The 17,646-nt window shown below is 32.7% G+C and overlaps 3 protein-coding genes and 1 non-coding gene across 6 annotated transcripts; all 4 read right to left on the bottom strand.

Moving 5' to 3' along the window:
* Nucleotides 1-1,208: 1,208 nt before the first annotated feature.
* LOC122301388 (THO complex subunit 4B-like) lies at nt 1,209-3,859 on the bottom strand. Of its 2 annotated transcripts, none has more exons than XM_043112697.1 (5): nt 3,566-3,859; nt 3,233-3,358; nt 2,480-2,548; nt 2,217-2,401; nt 1,209-1,670 (listed from the first exon to the last, which is right to left on the bottom strand). In XM_043112697.1, exons 1-5 carry the CDS (start codon nt 3,731-3,733, stop codon nt 1,487-1,489), a joined length of 732 nt encoding a protein of 243 aa, XP_042968631.1. In that variant the 5' UTR covers nt 3,734-3,859; the 3' UTR covers nt 1,209-1,486. The 2 variants fall into 2 exon arrangements, with proteins under 2 accessions (XP_042968631.1, XP_042968632.1); XM_043112698.1 differs by having other exon boundaries at nt 1,209-1,658; nt 3,566-3,857.
* Nucleotides 3,860-4,772: 913 nt separating this feature from the next.
* TRNAC-GCA lies at nt 4,773-4,844 on the bottom strand. The gene has a single exon. It is a non-coding gene; the product is annotated as a tRNA-Cys (tRNA).
* Nucleotides 4,845-6,388: 1,544 nt separating this feature from the next.
* LOC122301387 (actin-depolymerizing factor 2-like) lies at nt 6,389-8,243 on the bottom strand. 2 transcript variants are annotated; one of them, XM_043112696.1, is made up of 3 exons: nt 8,082-8,243; nt 6,889-7,154; nt 6,389-6,755 (listed from the first exon to the last, which is right to left on the bottom strand). In XM_043112696.1, the coding sequence occupies exons 1-3, from the start codon at nt 8,082-8,084 to the stop codon at nt 6,605-6,607; spliced, it is 420 nt and encodes a 139-aa protein (XP_042968630.1). In that variant the 5' UTR covers nt 8,085-8,243; the 3' UTR covers nt 6,389-6,604. The 2 variants fall into 2 exon arrangements, with proteins under 2 accessions (XP_042968630.1, XP_042968628.1); XM_043112694.1 differs by lacking the exon at nt 8,082-8,243 and adding an exon at nt 7,737-7,766.
* A 2,682-nt stretch (nt 8,244-10,925) lies between these two features.
* Nucleotides 10,926-15,213, bottom strand: LOC122295532 (transcription factor bHLH103-like). Its single transcript, XM_043104577.1, has 10 exons — nt 14,954-15,213; nt 14,386-14,520; nt 14,182-14,242; nt 13,028-13,149; nt 12,756-12,847; nt 12,305-12,466; nt 11,910-11,993; nt 11,748-11,813; nt 11,431-11,493; nt 10,926-11,325 (listed from the first exon to the last, which is right to left on the bottom strand). Exons 2-10 carry the CDS (start codon nt 14,429-14,431, stop codon nt 11,206-11,208), a joined length of 816 nt encoding a protein of 271 aa, XP_042960511.1. The 5' UTR covers nt 14,432-14,520; nt 14,954-15,213; the 3' UTR covers nt 10,926-11,205.
* Between the last annotated feature and the right edge of the window lie 2,433 nt (nt 15,214-17,646).

Genomic DNA, 17,646 nt, shown 5'->3' with positions numbered 1-17,646 from the left:
TAAGATATAACGTTTCAAACTATTTTATATAAATGGATTGAACTAACCCTATACTTATTTTTTAACCCAATTTATATAATACAAAGATGATTATATAAACCATTCATAATTACAACTAAATTCGTGATAAAAATACATATATATACTATGATCAATATCTAAACCAAGAATATATATATATATAGTTAGTATTTTTATAAAATAAAATAACACATTAACAAAAAAAATATTAATAGTTTGAGATATTAATTATTTAAATACTAATATTAATATTACATCATAACAACAATAATATATATAAAATTAAACATTTATAGAATTTTAAAATAGAGTTTATTCGTATTAATGGATTGATTGAAGGTTTCACAAATTGACTGCATTTGACCCGTTTAATAATCGTTTTTTATTCAATTTATTTGATTTGACCCAAAACCATTTATATAAAACCCAAAATCATTTATATCAAATTCAAAATCATTGATAATTTGATGGTATGTATATCTGAAGCTAGATCGTCATTTGTTCCGATTTCTAAGGCCTTGTTTGGGTACTGGAATATTCTTAGATATTTTCAAATATTTTCTTATCAACATCACTAAAACAAAAAATATTTTTCAATTTCATTAATGTTCAATTTTTTTATCTAATTTTTAAAATTTTTTCAAACTTTCAAATAAAATACAAAAAACAATACAACTTTTTTAAATTTCAAAACAAAAATTATATTAAAAATTATATCAAACAATTTTTTAATTTTATAATAATTTTATTAACTTTTTTTTCTCTCATTTTTTAAAACTCAATAAAACATTTTAACTCAAATTATTGTATTACTGTTCAAAAACCATTTCACTACTCTTCACATATACTGAGATATTTGAAGAGTCCAGACGACCTAAAGTGGAACCAAAATCAAGGGAGACAACCTCGACAGAATAGCACTGCTTAGTAACTAGGAATGAAGAGCTAAGACAGACTTTCTTCCTATAATCAAGCTGCCTCTGGCCGTCCAGACTCTCTATGGCTCTCTGTTCCTCGGCATGTTGCTCTCTGATTAATAGGTGGTTCCAGGGTTAGGAATGCCCATTTTATTGGCACCGGATACAACGAATGCCAACACTCAAATAGATGGATGGACTCTCAAAATCGAAAAGCAACATCAAAAAAGGATCTCAAAAAAACTAAAAAAAAAAAAAAAAGCAAAGAAGAAAACGACAATACGCAAGATTGCTTATACTACGATAATTAATATGTACGATGTATGGTAATTTCAAAGGAATAGCAAGGGTCACGTACACAGGCAGCCTGGGATTTGCATGACAAAAACCAGTTGAATGAGGTAGGCATCTGTCCCAGTCGCAGACTAAACCATGCCGTTAAAATTTCCTAAAATTGACATTTCCAACACATCTTATAACATACCGTGTTTCAGGAGAAACTAGCATAAGCCAAGCGAGTCACTAAAAGCATCAACTATAAATTGAGCTCAGTTTGTTTGCAGAGTTTCAAGGCGGTATTTCTCCAAGTCAGCATCAAGATCTTCTGCAGTTAACTTCTCGACATGAACTTTTCCCTGTGTGCTTCCCCTGGCAGGTCCATGGCCGAAGAAGCTACCACCACCTTGAACCCAACCCCCATGTCCAGCCCGCCCTTGTCCACTGCCAAAGACACTATAAAAATCATGTGTACCAGAAAAGAGAGAGGGACTTACAAATGGATGAAAATGTTAACAATGACAGATGATGAGTTGAGGAGCTAAGCTACTCTTACGCAAACAGTGAAAGATAATCCCATTGCACTACATAGGGTCGTAACTGGCTCAAAAAAGAATTTCCAATAAATAAGTTACTCCCAGTCACTCTGTACTAATTGGAACTGGGGTGGAGAACTAAAATCTATTGCAGTTTGCACCTTTAGTTCATTTTTAACAAAAAATATAATCCCGAGTGAAGTTCACAAGACCTTGACATCGGCCTCAAATATACAAAATTACAGAACCCTTAAATTCATCGTTTCATCCAACTATATCTTGGAAATACATCAATCCATTCTATCTTTCTTCCCGCATTCAATGGAAACTGGAATTAACCACAGAAATCTCATGTTCGAACACTATCAAAATTTCAAGGACCATATGACCTCCATAATTCAACACCACAGGGAAATCACGAAAAAGGATTTAAAATAAATACAAGATATACCACATAACTCCATACCTTCTGAATACGCCAATTGGTTTTCCTAAGATGCTACTTGTACTAGGAGGTACAATGGCAGGAGTAACCAAATTCACCCCTACCAGCTCAATTTTCATCGGCTTCCCATCAAGTTCAACATTGTTGTATCTCTTGATGGCTGCCACAGCATCAAACTGTCGTAAAAAGACAACTTCTGCTGTTCCCTAAACAAAAAAACCTTTTGAATTCACTGGGAAAAAGAACGTATAGGAGGACCTGACTGACTTAATGCTTTAAAATACCTTTGACCTTCCGCTTCTATCATAATGAACGGAATATCTTTTCAAGTCACCAACCTCAGAGAAAAGGACCTGCAAAGATGCACTGCCTTTCATTTAGAAGCCAATGTTATATAAATCATCAAGATGTAAAGACTTGCACAAACATGCACCCTTGAAGAAGGAACAATGGGATCTAACTATGTTACTATTAAAAGCACTAAGGGAAACACAACAAAAAACTTAGAAGTTCTTAAACTCAGCTTGAAACAAACGTTATTTTAAAAATGACAGATTACACAAGTTTAACCATAAATGATAAACTCTCAACTTGACTCCAAAATAGCGAAGCTAGTCTTCCAAACTCACTTCAGATATAAATAAATGTTCTAGCTGTCTAAACACAACACTTTCAAGCAAAAAATACAGATGTGAAGCCATAGCCATCTGCCGTCAACACACCACAACACCTGAATAAACATTCGAAAAGATATTTCACCATCATTCAAGCACCACCATGTTGTAACTCCTATATGATGTAAATATCCAACCCCATCTACTTCTTGAAACTAAAGAATGTCCACACATCTAGATTCTCTAACTTCCGCAAGCTCCAAGCCTCTGATGAACCCCACAATATTATCCAAAAAAAATCCTTCAAAGTTCCATCTTCTAATTCGATCAAATATGCTTTTCTAAACTTAACAAGGAAAAATAAGTAGAACAGATTGGTGATGATAAAAGCACTTACGTAACAAGATTAATCAAAATTCCTACCTGAAGATCTTCGCTAGAAACATCGTAATCTAAGTTTGATATATATAGTTTGGTGCCTTCCTCTGTGTTTGAGCCTCCACCCAACACCAATTGTTGCTGAAAAATGGAATCCACCACTTGCATTGGCTGCATTACATTCACATTTTTCTTTCAATTTCTCTTACGGTCAGTGTGAACGGAAACGCATTTAACCCTAACCCCAAATTATCATTATAAAACAACGTCAAACCTAGTTACTTTTCTCGACTAAACTTCTTTGTTTTCAGGAGAAGAAAATGATGCTCCAAAATGAAACTGCATTTTCTTGGACAAAGAAAATAAAGCCTAACTCACCTGCGGAGTGTAGTACGGCGCCATTCTAGGCACGGTGCGGTTCGCGAACCTACGGTCTGGACCGAGACCGGAGGCGCGGCCTCGGCCCCTGGAATTACCATTGTAGCCTCCGGATCTCCGACTATTCATGATCACGTCGTCGAGAGACATGTCCAGTTTATTGGACATTTTCGGGCAAACGGTGTGTGATTTGAATGAGGGGCTTCGAGAGATGGCAAGGGGTTTCTTCCTTACTGCCGACGGAGGAGGGAAGGAAGAGTTGTGTGTGATGAAAATGGTCCCCCCCTAACCGCTTTTGGTACAAATCTTTGGATTGGGGAATCATTATTGTTATTATTTTGATTAGGAAAAATATAATTGTAAGTATAATTGTCTATTAATCTGTTTATTAATGTAATGTAATTGGTCAAAAAATAAATTTTATTAAAAATAGTGTTAATTTAAATTTTAAGTATAAATAAATCAGTATTGATACACAAATTAGTACATAATAAAACTCTTTTGATTACAATGATCGTAACAAAAAATTTTATTTGCAAGTTCTGGCATAGAGCATATTGATTAAATTATTTATATTTTATAATTTGGTTTAAAAAATATATTTAAATTTTATAAATTAAAGATTACCGTTTAAATAATATGAATTGTGTATTTTCTACACCAACTTAATAATAAAATAACTATTATTTTAGAGTGGCTCAGTATGAAAATTTCCATCGTCCTTGAAAGGAGAGAAAGAGGTGGTAATTCGAGACAATTCATATGAAAAAAATTAGTTTTTCCTTAAAAGATGACCAACGTGGAGAAGAAGCATGTTGAGTAATGGTACGTACAGTCACTTTTATATATTTTATATACACACCATTAATATAATTGGTTGAATTATTTTTTTTTAATACACAACTAATCATATCACTGGATTGCATAAAAAAATACATAAAAATGATTGTATATATAATTTTTATAATTTAAATACACATGAAATTATTAAGCATTGAGTAGATGCTAGTCTAACCATATTATCATTAAATAATAATCTTAATAACGAGATATTCTTGTAATATCGTAGCTACTAATTTTGGACAAAATTCACCATAAAGTTCTCCAAAAAATAAAAAATATATTAAATATTCCGAATTGAGGTATGCATATGGCAGCAGTTCAAGTGGCTCACGAAACAAAACGCGCTGTTCAGTATTAAGAAAAAAGGGCCCAACCGGGTTCGAACCGGTGACCTCTTGATCTGCAGTCAAATGCTCTACCACTGAGCTATGGACCCTTAATGTGCTCCATCTAACTGAAAATTTTAACTATAAGATATATCATCTTTATTTGTACGTCCATTCCTTAGATATCCTCCAATCAGTACATTCCAAGACATATAATTCATTTCTTTCAAAAACTCAAATTTTCTAGAACAATAATCCAGCTGAGGAAAGGCTTCCGTATTAACTCTAGACGTGTTATATCTACTCATAAATGATACCGAATAAGGTACCTGTAGTAATTTTTTTAAAAGGAAAATTTTAGTGGAATCTCTCAAATGTACTGTTCAACTCATGCATTTTAATTTATTTAGTTATATTTAATGATTAAAGAAGTAATTATTAATAAAATTGTGTATATTTTAAATTTTTTCTTAATAATTAAGAATATTAAAAAAATATTTATAAAAAAAAAAATATTTATTGCAAGCACAATCGTGCACTAATTTATACACTAATGTGATGTGATTGGCTAAAAAATAGATTTTATTGAAAACAGTGTTAATTTAAATTTTAAATATGAATAAATCAGTATTGATACATAAATTAATACGCAATTATATTTATATATAGCAAAACTCTTATAAAAAATCTTCACATTTATGCTAGCTGTAGGCCCAGCAAAGCACTGTCGGCCCGCTAGCACCATACTTTTTAAAATCATTTGTGTACTGAATGTATGTCGCAACCATGGCATCAGAAATTTAGAATAAAGCCCTTATTGAAATGCAGAATCATGGATAGCCTTCCCTTTCTCTGAAAATCTCCCACTTACTGGCAGCAGACATCTTTATTATCGGGCTTTGTTATTTGCAGTCGGTAAATGTAGTCGGTATTCAATCGACTGTACAGAATAAATAATTTTTTTATTTATTTATGATTATACAGAATGAATAAAAAAAAATTATAAAAATAAATTTTTTTTCATATAGGTCTTATATTAATTCATTTTTTTCAAAACGACTACACGCCGACTGTACAAATCATTTCTCTTATCTATCTTACCATACCATTCTCTACTTTAATTAAACACAGTCTGCCATCATCGTCCTCCATGACACATCATCTCCGGCCCCAAGTCACAATCAAAAACCCAGCCGAGGAGCGCTTGGACATTGGAGCTCGCATCAATTATCCAGTACTAAAAATATGAATTTGTGGAAGGTTGCTCACGAGGTTGTCCATTGTTTGGATGGCAAAGAAAAATTGGTACAAGCTTCTTAATTCTTACCGCATTCCAACCGCTAAATATTAATCAAACAATTTTATCCACGTACAACCGTGAAAGAACATGACAAACGGTGAAGAACAACGGGGAGTACGTGCCAATGCCAGAATCGATCCATGCTTTATAGGGCATTAGATGAAACACAAGTTGATACTATAATAAAAAAAATCTTCTTCAATGTCACACAAAGCCTAGAATCAGAATTGATAAAGACGTCGGTTTTAAGAAAACATAGCCATGGAATTCATTCCATACTGGGAAATGCAAAAGAATAGCCTGATCTACGACGCAAGATAGGGATCAAATACGCAAACAATTGAAATTATTATGTACCCCCATAAACCAGCATATTATAATAAGTGTGTATAATAAATTCACACTAAAAGTTGATAACCCAATAAAACCACAAATAACAATTCACGATGTTTTAAAATGTGAAAAACAAGCCATCATCATAGGATTAAAGCAAGTACTAAGTTCCACAAACTATAAACATTGAATCAGATAGTTGGAGATATCTCCATTGCATAGTTGGCATTTTTAGTCTCAGCTAGATCGGCTTCTAATAACATCGAGGCCCATCTCGGTAGGGTCGGTAGCTTGCAACTCCACCTGAATACCATCCAACTCTCTCTTGAACCTGTCCTTGGAGCTCGCATAAATCATCTTGCTTCTCACTTTCGAAGTATCAGGGGACCTTCATATGCATGGTACATCAGTAAGCACAAGAGAACAAATCAGAGAATGGAACATGAGAAAGCATAGTAAACTCAGTGACACTAAATATACATATATATATATACAGATAACTCCGTGACACTAAATATTACCAAGCAATGAACACAATCCGGCTCCTTGGGACATTCTCTTCTGTCACAAAGTCAAAGTCATACACAGCATATCGGCACTCATCAGCAGGAAGGCTTGCAGAAAAATCCTCATAACTATCAGTTGGTTCACCAAGCTTCTCCACAACAACCTGCTTTTGCTTCTCTTCAATTTTGTAAACAATAAAGCGGTAAGTTCTTTTTGCCTTCAGATCTAAAAACCTTAGCTTGCAATCATCATGTACAGCCATCCCAGATGCGGCGTTTGCCTGTAGTATTGGACGAAAGATGTGCATACGTTAACTAACATATATTTGAATTTCTATATTTTCATGTTTTTAACATCAACAAAATGTTCCTCCCTACACCCCATCAGTTCTTCACCAGCAAATAACCAAAAATTCATGCTCAATAATTATACAACTAGTAAAGTTATCCACCATCAACCCAAAACCTCGTGATTACCAAATAACTATGAACAGAAACATAAGGTCCTTGTTACTTTTTACCCTCCTAGCATTCACTGCATTACCCATATCATCTTTATTTTTCTCACTTTTCCCTTCAAAGTCCCAGACAACTTTTGATCCCGTTAATTTAAAACTCGATGCTCCCCCTTTCATCGCACCATTGCCATTACTAGTGAGATATTTAAAAAAAGGGCCTCGGGTTCCACAGCATTCATTAAGAGCAAAGGAAACAAAAAAATATTCACAAAAGGAATTTCCATATTGATTAGACATTAAATGAGATGATGCATGTCACAATGATTGGTTCAAAGAGACCTGCATACGTATATCGTCCCAAACAGAATATACATACGCAAAAAAAATACGCGCACATACACATACTTGTGAAAAGAACATCGAGCATCTGAGAAATCCACATCAACGTCATCGACTCGAAAGTATAAGCAAAAAGATCAAATTGGCAGAGAAGAACAGATAGTTAAGGTTCTAAAAAAATAAAACAATGATCTAATCAGAATTAATTCAGATCAGTAACCACACAAAAAATCATTTTACTTTATAATCCACTCAAAAACACCAGAGATTCTGCGCAAACGAACAATGAGTTTCACAGATCTAACACCAAAAAAACGAATAGATACTAGATTAAAATTACACACGAAGTAGTTTTCGAAAAGAAACCGCAGAGAGACCGGACCACCAGAGTGAAGTGATCGAAGTGCTCACCATTTTACTCTTCCTGAGAAAATATCGGAGAAAGAGAGGGAATCGGTGAGACAGAGAAAATCAAGGGCTCCGAGGGGGAGGGGGAGGGGGGGGGAGAGAGAGAGAAGGTAAAGATAGATGGTGGATGAGAAATGTGGAAGACCTTCTTAAGGTTTGGTGGCTCTTGCTAATGTTACCCTAATGGTCACTGTGACTGATGTTGGTCCACTGAAATAATGCCACCTCATGTGCGATGGGTTGGCGTTCCTGTCACGCAGAGGAGGCTCCACGATCCATCACCGAGGACATATGGGCCTTGTAGGACGACCTTTACAGCTACGGACTAAGCCCGTTTTTCATGTCGTGAAAGGTGTCAGCCCAAACCCTTAATTCTTTAATATTTTTCTTTTTCTAATTATTTATTTGTCGATTGATGATTTAATTATTGGGTTTCTTGCTGTTTGTTTCTCGATAGATACTGCAACAGATCTCTTAAGACATCGATTCTTTAAGCTTATTTTTAAATTAATGGTATGCAGTCAATTATATTAATAAAATATATAAAAATCTTATAAATAAAATTTTTGATATGTAAATATACGTACGTATGTTATATGGTTTTCGGTTCATCATTATATATCTCCGTCAAGCTATATATATATAATTAATTGGATATAAATATTAATTTCAGGTCATACACGGCCTTATTATTAAATATATATATATATATATATTAGTGCGTAAATGCACTACTTTTTGTCAATTATAGGAAAAAAAGTTAAAATATCAATACTTTTTTGTTAATTAATCGTGTTTTTATGTATATAATACTATATATTGTATCATATATAGTATCGCAGACTTATAATACATATATAATATATATATATATTTAATGGTAAAAGAGGTGGTATTGATATACAGTACTAAGTGCATAATTGAGATTACGGTGGAAAATATAACTTATAATTTTATAATTTATAATTTAAGTAATAAGTTCTATTATTAAAAATTTATTTAATGTTTGGTAATTATATGTTTAAAGTACTTTCAAACATGTTACATTTGTTTAGAAATAAATTAAAAAAGTACTTTCTAAGATAGAAATGATAATTATTTAAATTTTTAAAAATTATAATCACATCTTTGAAAGTTTAAAAGTTGTAATTATTATAAATTTATATAGATATTTTCATCTATTGATAGTCTTTTTAAAATTCATTCTGCATTATTCAGAAAAGTACGTTTAAGAAAAAATATCAAAGTATCAAAATGATATTTTTTTTCAAACATACTTTTTAACTTATTTAAGATTAAAAATATTTTAATATTTAACATCTAAAGGATCTATTTTTTTATTAAAAAATTTTTAAAAATATTTAAATACTTTTTAAGATTGAGAATCTCAACCCGGCCGTAATGCTAGGCGCTACTGGATCGGTATCGGATCTGAAATGTTTCTACTAGATCTCTAGCTAATTAAACTGCGCTTCATCGAGGCGGCCCCGGCCTATTAAATATAGGAACCTTATGGGCAACGTACAATGTCCTCATGAAAAATGGAAAAGGCTAGCTATTCCCCATGTGATGACATGCAGATCATGATCAAGATATATATGGGTGCTGATCATGATCGATCAGGGATATATATATTAAAGTGGAGCACTGAATGGGTTTATTAATATTTTTAACCTATATATAATATTATATCTATTTTATTATAATGAGTAGTTATCTAACTGTTATAATAATTTTTTTATTTTTCTATTAATTTTTCTTATTTTTTTATTAAGTTTGTTAAGTCCATTATTATGATTACTTTATTGTTTTAGGAATACAATTACATTTTTCTACCTCTCTCATTCTCGATTCCCTCTCTCTTCTCATCTCAAATCTCTCTCCCACTCTCTGATGCCTACCTCTCTATCTATTCCCCTCAAATTCACTCTCTCACACATTTTTCTAAAATATTTAAATTTTAATCTGTATATAAATGTTCAGATCTGTAGGAAAATAAGGGCAATAAAGAACAACAAGTACAAAAAAAAAAAACTCAAATCTAAATAAGATCTGTTTAAATATGTCGAAATTAAAAAGAAAATTATTTCAAAACACATGATTTAGATTTATCGTCAAACATCTCAAAAAAATCTCAAATCTTATACGTTCTTTGAGTGTGGTTGTAGTATTTATTGTGGTGGCAATGATGTTATTTTGGTCTATATTATTCTAATATATCTTGATTTTAATTCTGAACTAATTTTTTTGTTTTCTAATGTATCTAAATATATAATTATTATACTTACCGACATATCATTATATAAAGATATTTGCTGAAGTTTACTTTTTTGTCTCTATACATTAAATTATTGATTAACCAAGTTTTAAAAAAACAAAAACTATATTATTTTTATAAAAAAACATGTTTTAACTCAACTAGACAAACTTGCTGCAGGTATTCCTAACCTAGTATATATATATACATACACACATGATCAATTAATGTTGCTAGCAGCTAGCAACATTAATTGATCTAGTTTTTAAGTTTTATCCTTGAACCATTATATATTAACTAGAAAATTATACTTAACAAATCCGCTGAAGAAAAAAAAATATATCAAAAATAAAGATGCACGTCAGCGGCAGGCACTAATTAGGCAGTGGGATTATTGCATGCCAAGGGCCCAAGCTAGCTGTTGCCACATCCCTTTATTTTTTTATCCTTTGTTTTATTCAATTTGAAACGCATGAAGCGCTAGATGATCATACAAACTGGGTAATCTCGATAGCCGCATTAATAGTTAATCCTGATCGATCTGATCATGACTTAACCAAAAATTAAAAACCTTGCTGTAAATATTTATATATCATAAAACAGCATAACTGCATGGAGGATATATTAATTAGCTACCATTCTTCTTTAGGCCGATTCTCTAAATTATTAATCCAACCCCAACAAGAAAAGGTGAGCTGATTATTACACGCACGCTAAGTACATGTTCTTTTCTTAGCCCGCAGGAATTAATTAGGTAAAGGAGGCTGGCTTGGGGTAAATTAAACAAAAAGAATCAACTTCATAATTTAGCGCTAGTTAGCTTCGGAACCGAAGCATAATATTGTTCTTTTTCCTCTTCATTTTGGCTTTCTAGCCATGCATGAGGCCGGGTTTGGTCCTCAACAGATCTAGCTCTCCATTTTGAGTAACTGATACAGGAACCAAGCAAAGCCCTTTGCTCCTTAGGTCTAGCTGTTCTCCAATTTCCACCTGGAATTTTTGTAATTTTGTTAACAAAAAGGGTTAGAGAAATTAATTAAGTCCGTAACAAAAAATAAAAAGGGTACATTTAGGATGTCATGACTGCCTGCCTACCTGTCGTTGACCGGCTCCAGTAGTACTACTTTTGTATGAGCTGCTCAGCATCTGAAAGAGATTCTGTTCCATCCCCCACCCCAACGCACAAACAAAACAAAACAGTTAGAGAGAGAGAGAGAGAATCTTAAATTCGCAGATGATAAATCTAAAATTAACGAGCCAAGCCTTTTGTTTTTCATGACCCTTGTGTCTTTATCTTTCTCTTGGCCTTTGTTATCCCTATCTGACTATGATCATGATTATATAAATATATATAGTTATATTAAAGTGAAGCCTCGTGGTTAGGCGAGGAGATCAGCTTATATATAGAGTACCTGAATTTGTTCGTGAAGTAGCTTGATATAAAGAGAAGCCTCTTGAAGAACTGATGCAGTGTCAGTCTGCAATAAGTTCAAAACCCTAGTTACATATCTATTACTAGAATTTCTATTTGTTAATCATGTTAACCATCGTCTTGAGTTGCAATAATTCCTAACCTTGCCGTAGGGGGAGACCAGCTTTTGAAGAGGTGTGATCTTGTCACTAAGCTTTTGGCCTGACCTCCTTATAGGCACATGCACCTGCGGACATAAAGAGAAAAAAGTATTTCAACAAAGAGAATATGCAAGCAGTCTCTGACAGAAGCCTAACCAAGCCTGAAAATGAGCAAATCATGACTCTTTCTAAATGATTTCTCTGGTTACCTCTGAGTAAAAACAAGAACTCTAGCTAGCAATGGATTAAACATTTTCTGCTAATTAATATTTTAAGTGGATGTGTTCATGCAGGGTCCCCATCAAAGCCAATTAATACCTCTATCTTGAAATAATATCATTTTAACCTATATATGTATATCAAAGCTCTTTGTTATGTGTTAATGTTAATTTCTTACTTGATGCTGCCATTTTTTATCTGGGGTTGAGGCCTTGTTTCTCTTATTCTTCTTCCACTCGCTCAATACTGCCATGTTTCCAACCATAGTTCCCATTTTGGGCAAGGTATCATTGATCAGCTCAATTGGACGTTTCCTTACATTTGGCATTCCCTGCAAGTCCTGAAACACAACAAATTTTGATCAATATATCACCGATCACTAAAGTCATATTAATTGGTTTATTATCATTTTTTATGATGATTAACAAGTAATGGATTGAGATATATAGAAAGCCACGCACGCGAGAGATCACTTGACACATAATACTCGAGGATCTGTTATATATAATATGCATCGATCCTAAAGATCTAGAGAGGACAATAAAAATAAATAAATAAATAAAAAGGATCTGTATATATGCAGAGTTTTTTTTAATATATATAACTAAGAGATCGAGGAGATGATATACTTCTTCAAATTGTGGAACAAAAGGTCGCTTGCTTAGCAACATTGACTGCTGAGGAATAATGTGGGCACAGCTAGAGGAACCAGATTCATAACCTGTGATTAAACGGGGTACTTTAGTCATCTGAGTGTCAAACAGTTTGCAAGCATATATCTCGCACTAAAATACAAAATCGATGTAGCCGGCAGGCAGAAGAATAATAGTGATCAACGAAATTAGGCCGGACTAGAAAAATTGTTCCCAAGACTTGAGACAGATAAGGAAAGTCACCAAACCTGATTGATAGCTATAATTACGAAGGGACCGAAAAGGGTCTGGATAGCATCCATTTCCCAGCTGTAGGTCTTCATTGTTGGATACTACGGGCTTCATTAAAAAACCATTACCATGGAAATCTCTGTCAAAAAGTGCGGAAAGAACACTATTAGGGTACTGGGTAGTGGGTACCAAACCTGACTGCAGACACGCGCGATCGAGCCTAAATAATTTTCTTCTTTTCATATGCATTCCTTATAACGTGCAAGCAAGTTAAAAATCTATCTTTAAATATCATATACCCACATGTTAGGTTTCAAATACACGCATGTATTTATGGAAAGCATGGACAGAAGGGGTCTCCCTCAATTGCTTTCTGGATTTCCTTAATTTTTCTTTTTGACGGGTAGTATAGCCTGTAGTTTTAGAGTGTACGTGGGGCTAGCTCTCACACATGATTGTATGTTATATCGCAATATGCATGCCTATGGCCAAATCATGACGGGTACCGAACTTATCTAGACCTATAGCACATGACCTAGCAATATATATATATATATATATATATAGGTGAAGCTTTTAGAAGTGGGATATGTTCATCTTTTACGTTGGGCCGGCAAAGGTCCTAGTTAATTAATTAATGAACTAAGAGCCACTCCAATCCCGATTCAAATTTTAAATATCGTTCGAGAAAGTCATGATCAAGACTCATGCAGGATTTATTTGTTAATTTGCTATTAGTAAAGGTATAATAATAATTGAGACCTTCCTCATGCACGTACGTGAGTTGCTAATTACGTACGTCATGTGTAGCCTTTTACTGCTATTAATCGGTAGAGATCAACAGAGGTAATTATTTCAATCAGTTAAGTACATAAATGCATGAGCTGATCTCCCAATAATTGTAATTATTAATTCAAGTTACATAAATCGTGTACACATGATACGACCATGCATAATTTTTATGTATTAATCAAATCAAATCCTTCAGAATTTTTACCTGGCCTACATCTTATCATTTAAGTTTAGAGAGATAAATATGATATATGTGGGTCCTAGCATAACAATTTAATATTTAATATTTCCGTCATATTCAAGCCACTTATTAGTTAGGACTCATCTCTAATTATTTACATTTTCTTCGATGATAATAATGGACAGAAAGAAATCTTACCCTTCGCTATTCATTTGCATAGAGACGTCCAAATTTGGCATCTGGATTTCATAATTGTTTCCTGAAAACAAAAAGAAAAGAAAAAGAGTTCAATAAGCTGGCCAATTATTGAAAATGTTATTCAATATTCACATGAATTGATCTGTTCATTGAAAAAGAGTTTGCTGGCTAGCTCCATGTATAGGGTTGGTGATCGTTACGTACCGAAGTTGTAAAGGTGTGAGGAGCATTGAAGAAGAACGTTCCTCATTTTCAGGCCAATCGATGCTTGCACCAGATCAGAAGCTTGAGCTCAAAGCGCGCCCGCCCTTGATGCAAATTAGCTTTGAGCCTAGTCGCCTAAAATCAATAAATTCGAAAAAGATCAATGAGCTCTGATCTCATACGCAATTATAACCACGCCTAGTTCTATATCCTAAAACTGGAATTATAAGAAGTTCTTTGGATAGAACTTTCATTGACAAGAACTTGCATGAAATTGACACAAAGAGTGGGCAGCTTGAGCATTAGAACATGAAGGTGATCATGATGTGTTTGAACATGAAAGAAGACGGAGCTGATCATCATCAGCATTGCAGGAAATGAAAAGCTTTGACAAGACTAACAATCAGGTTTCACAAATGGAGAGATCGTCATCAGAAAGAGATACGATATCCTAGCTAGCTAGAAGTAATGACATCTTTGGCAAAATACTAAAATAACCACAAAAGTTTAAGCTTGAATCCTTCTTTATATGCAGCAGCCATTTTAAAGCTGATGATGGATTTCTCACCTAGCTATGAACTACAATATTGCAGAGATTGAGCAGCTGATCTCTTTCTTCTGGCTATAAATCTCTTGTCCGGCTGCTAAACTGATGGGGAGGCCAAAGAGTAAAAGCTGGATATCGATCGATCGATGGACCAATGAGTTTTCTACACGCCAGAATATTTGTAGCGACTTCTAGGGTTTCTTTGATTGTACCAGCGGTTCGTACGTTCCTATATATCGAAGAGAATTCCAAAGTCTCAAAGCATTTAATGCTTGAAAGGAATAGAATGCGTCCAGGTAACTCATAATATTTAAGACAGAAAATCAAGGGCGGCTCTCTAACTTCGCGAACTATCTGTTTGATTTCGCTATCATTAATTAATTTGACTTCTATTTTTTCAAGGCATGGTGATTGATTATGTGCAAGTGTATTAATATAATAATTAATTGAGAGTCAAACGCAAAGGTGGAGAATTAATTAATTACTTTGATAGGGGATATCAGCCTGAAACATCAGTACTTTCTTTCAACTGTCTGTCACATGCACCGTCGCATTCAGCTACCATTGACTCAATCGGGCATGTAATATTGGAAACATTTATTAATAATATTACTTCAATCTGATGCACAAAACAAAGTTAGTTTATAAAATCTATAAAACATATATATCTTAATTATATAATGATGTTGTCAAAACATGTTTTTCCTAAGTACGTATCACAAATGTAATTTGCAAAAACTGATGTATGGATTATATATATACATAGTTTCGATCTAATTAATTGATTATCAATGTTATTTATAACTACATAATTAAAGAGTAACCTTGTTGAATTTCTATTTCATAAATTAATTAATTACACGTATGTGAATATATTGATTCGTTATGATAATTAATTAATAAATATTTGCTAATATGATGTAAATATGATATATAATTTACACACTCCTACAAAAAATAATATAATATCGGATTATAAAAATAGCCTCAAATAATTAAGGGGTAATCAAATACAATATCACGAACTTTTAACAGTATTTAATTATTTAAAAAAACAGTATTTAATTAATTAGAATATAAATTTCATTTAAAAAAAAAGAATATAAATTTGAACACGCAAACGTCAAGATGATCATGTTCCCTTTTCCTTTCAAATTATATCGATCTGATCAGCATATTTTCAAGAATGCTGCCCCCAAGTGACACGTGGCCATTATTTTTAGATCAGCCTTAGGCTTTGACTCAATAAAAGCAATTTTCAACGGACCAATATATATAATATAATGTAGCGATCGAAAATAATAATATAAAATATATATGTATATATATATATATGAAATATAGCAAAAAATAAAAATAATAAATTTATGCTCTTGGATTAAATTGCAGTTAATTAGCTTGGTGAGTAATTATTACTGCCCGAGTTGTTTAATTATTTCCAGTTTTCCACTACGTACGTACGCTAGCTCCATTTATATATATTGCAAGTGATGATAATCGAAGATGAATAGAGGGTTGAGTGAGTCCATTAATGAAGTTTATCAACTATCATTTATCAATGATGTATATGTCATAATTGGCTTAAAACAAAATGTGCAAAAAAAATAACTTTTGTGATAAAAATTTAATGATAAAAGGATTATTTCTTATGTTTTCGTAGGAAATAATTATTTTGATCACTAAATTTTAATCACAAAATTTCACTTTTCTTATAGTGCGTACAGATCGATTAAGCCAATAATTCAAGTGATCTACACGTACGATAATCATTTATGCAGTACTTAATTAACGCCATATATATATATATATATATATTATATATATTTATGAAGCGTACCCAAGTAATTAATGGCGTGTATACATATATACAAGAAAGGAAATAATGAGGAAAATACTTTATCACATATGGAGAATGCATGTGGTACTACTAGCTAGCTACCAATTTTATTACATTCAATTTTCTATAGGACGATGATGTAATAGCCTATGTTATATATATATATATATATATATATATATATATATTATCTCCATGAACAAGAAGGTACGAAAATTTTCATGTAGTACTCCTAATCACGCTGAATTTATATTTTTTTGAAACACATTTTACGTACGTACTGAGCCTTTATCCCCGATCACTGGCCTCCCGGCCACCTCCAGCCTTAAACCAAAAAAAAGAAGAGAGAGAGAGAGAGGAAGGAAAAAACATCATCAATTATTATATATAATTGAAAATTAGCTTATCATTTTTAAATGATTGACTATATATAAAAACTAAAAGTCAAGCAGCAAGTTTTCTGTTTGTCTTGATCATGGGCTTTGACGGGATCTGCCGTATTCTCGTACTCAAAACCTGTATATATATTAATTAATGTCCACGCGTAACTATATCTCAATTATCTGGCACCTAAACACGGCCAAGTTTTGTTTTGTTTTGTTTTAATCTTGAAATCTCTATTACATTATAGATACATATCTTATGTTATTATATACAATTGGCTGATCAGTTGCTCCTTAGTTTGAACTATAGAATAATATTAACTCTAAAGTCAGCTCTTGTGTTATATATATATATATATACTAGGAAACACAAAGTCCTTCGGACGTTTGCCTAGTAGGGATTATAAATTTGGGTGTTAATCAAATAAAATAATGAAAATAAAAAATTATATAACCTTTGACATTATGTTAATAAAATAAATATTAATAAAAAT

The sequence above is a fragment of the Carya illinoinensis genome, chromosome 2 (assembly GCF_018687715.1).
Source record: "Carya illinoinensis cultivar Pawnee chromosome 2, C.illinoinensisPawnee_v1, whole genome shotgun sequence".
NCBI lineage: Eukaryota > Viridiplantae > Streptophyta > Magnoliopsida > Fagales > Juglandaceae > Carya > Carya illinoinensis.
Note: the sequence above shows the minus strand (reverse complement) of the source record. Positions and strands in the feature narration are given on the sequence as shown.

What these genes read in the sequence shown, in the direction of transcription:
- LOC122301388 (XM_043112697.1), bottom strand. Translation starts at nt 3,733, where the DNA reads ATGTCCAATAAACTGGACATGTCTCTCGACGACGTGATCATGAATAGT. An exon ending in TTTCTAGCGAAGATCTTCAG is followed by an intron (nt 2,549 to 3,232) that starts GTAGGAATTTTG and finishes GCATCTTTGCAG; the next exon opens with GTCCTTTTCTCTGAGGTTGG. An exon ending in CCAATTGGCGTATTCAGAAG is followed by an intron (nt 1,671 to 2,216) that starts GTATGGAGTTAT and finishes TGATTTTTATAG; the next exon opens with TGTCTTTGGCAGTGGACAAG.
- LOC122301387 (XM_043112694.1), bottom strand. An exon ending in CGGATTGTGTTCATTGCTTG is followed by an intron (nt 6,756 to 6,888) that starts GTAATATTTAGT and finishes ATGCATATGAAG; the next exon opens with GTCCCCTGATACTTCGAAAG.
- LOC122295532 (XM_043104577.1), bottom strand. Translation starts at nt 14,431, where the DNA reads ATGAGGAACGTTCTTCTTCAATGCTCCTCACACCTTTACAACTTCG. An exon ending in TAATTATAGCTATCAATCAG is followed by an intron (nt 12,848 to 13,027) that starts GTTTGGTGACTT and finishes GTTTAATCACAG; the next exon opens with GTTATGAATCTGGTTCCTCT. An exon ending in TACTTCACGAACAAATTCAG is followed by an intron (nt 11,494 to 11,747) that starts GTACTCTATATA and finishes GGGATGGAACAG; the next exon opens with AATCTCTTTCAGATGCTGAG.